Raw genomic sequence first — 2,239 nt, forward strand, 5'->3', positions numbered from 1 at the left:
AAATAATAAAAATGAGTAGAATGGAGAATGAAAAGGAACCTGAAAAAGCATCTAATGAATGGATTTAAAGCAACAGGACCTAGAATAAGTGAAGCATAAAAGAAAATAAAACAAGACGATGAGCAAAAGCATTAATCATCTTGACCTGGCTGAAGATTGTGGGCCACAAATTGTTTTTCAGCTAAAAAAATTTGTTTGGAGATATCAGAATAAGACCGAATTGGTGAACCAAGGACTTGATAAGCAGGAAATATCCTATTAACATCATAAGTACCTAAAACTCTATGGGATAATGTACTAATTTCATAAGTATGTTTACCTAAAACTTTGGAAATCAAAAAAGGACCGTTACTAAAAACATCAAATTTGGTTTTCTTGACATTTTTAACCATAACTAATTCACCTAGAGCATATTCAAACTTGTTGGAATACCTATCAGTTAAAGCTTTACGTAAAACACGTTGTTTGTGGCGCAATGACCAATTGGCATCACGATGTTTGATATGGCTTTCAATTTGGTGAACACGAGCATCAAAAAATTCCTTTTCTTGTATGACATTTAACTGTTGTTGAGCAGCAGAAACAGCTGGAATAGCAGCAGCATTAGGAGGAGGTGAGATAGTGATCCCAAATTGTGGACTGGATAATGTTGGAGATTCTTGAGTGATCTTATGAAGTTGCAAATGTGTAGAATCCGCCTTGTGTCCAAACAATAAAAAGAAGGGTGAGTATCCGAATGAATTAGGTCTCATATTGAACAACATAGTAGCTAAAAGACAAGTCTTGGACCATGATGTAAATTCATTGTGACTGATATCACTTAAAACCTTCTTGTAACTTAAATCTTTGAGAATAGATTTGAACAGCTTGTTGCGGATCTCGATCAAACCATTTGAGCGAGGATAATATGACGCACTATGAACAACTTTCACTTCATAACCAGCTAATAACTTCTTCCAAATGGCTGAAGAAAACACCGAATGATTATCAGCAACAATAGTAGTCAAATTTGGAAAAAATTGCATGACCAACAAAATGCAATTCACAGTATGATCCATTGATATTCTCATAACAGGAAAAGTAAACAAATAACCAGTAGACGCTTCAGCAACTGTGAGCAAGTATTTATGATCACCTGAACCAAATCTTAATTCCACATGGTCAATATGAATGGTGTGACCTATAGTAAACTGTTTCAATGGAGCCAAATCAGCGAAAATAGTGGGCCAAGATTTGTAATGGGAACATTTATCACAATCGATAGCAGCATATTGACTGAAAAGGAATGCAGATGGATGAAAGTATCGACATTCATTGGTAAATAGAGAAAGCAAAATTCTTGGGGAAGCATGATGAGCGGCATGAAGTTCTTTGAGCTTTTTGGATGTTTCAGCAGCATCAATATAGGTCAAGAGCAAATCAGAATCCCTAACTAGAACTTTATCATCCAAGATCAATAAGTGGGAATGAATAAAATTTAACCAATCCTCATCAAAAGTTTGATTGGGTTCGACTAAGAAACGAATCATTTCATCAGTTAATCCACGAATATCTTCTGGTGGAACCATAACATCAACATCAGCTTGTGCGTCATCAACAGGTTCTTCCTGAACTGGGGGATCAACAGCATCTTGAGCAACAGCATTTTCAGGTGGAGCTTGAGCAACAACATCTTCAACTGGAGCTTGAGCAACAACATCGTCAACTGAAGCTGGAGCAGCAACATTTTCAGAATCAATTGGAGAAACAACAACTTCTTCAGATGGCACATTTTCAATTTCACCAAGAGCCAATAATTGATTAGGAGCAGAGGCATATCTGCTTAACGCATCAGAGATATTGAGCGGACCAGCAACATATTTGAGTTTGAAGGAATAATGTTGGATCTTTTGCCATAATCTGAGTAACCGAGGAGAAGTGGTAGATTTCGTTTGAATATCCACCAAAGCATTATGGTCTGTGAGGACCACAATATCACCATGTAGTTCCAAACCTGGATTGGCATTCAGACAATGAGTAACACCAACCAATTCTCGTTCAGAACTGGAATACCTTGTGGCAGCAGGAGATAACACTTGTGAATCAAAACCAAGTAATTTCAATGAACCGTCAGCAGAATATTGAAAGGAAACAGAACCAGTAGCGAATTGACTAGCATCACAATAGATATAAACCGTAGAATCAAAATCTAAAGGAGTCAAAATGGTTTTGGCAGCTTGTAAAAAGGCAGATTTCACTT

At 36.8% G+C, this 2,239-nt stretch overlaps 1 protein-coding gene across 1 annotated transcript; it reads right to left on the reverse strand.

Annotated features, from left to right (window-relative positions):
- Positions 1-194: 194 nt before the first annotated feature.
- On the reverse strand, positions 195-473 carry WICANDRAFT_22758 (uncharacterized protein; the record flags this gene model as incomplete). Its single annotated transcript, XM_019180963.1, has 1 exon — positions 195-473. A coding segment is annotated over one exon (279 nt), but the record flags the coding sequence as incomplete, so codon positions are not given.
- Positions 474-2,239: the final 1,766 nt, after the last annotated feature.

Source organism: Wickerhamomyces anomalus (genome assembly GCF_001661255.1).
Source record: "Wickerhamomyces anomalus NRRL Y-366-8 unplaced genomic scaffold WICANscaffold_40, whole genome shotgun sequence".
In the NCBI taxonomy this organism is placed as follows: Eukaryota; Fungi; Ascomycota; class Saccharomycetes; order Phaffomycetales; family Wickerhamomycetaceae; genus Hansenula; species Hansenula anomala.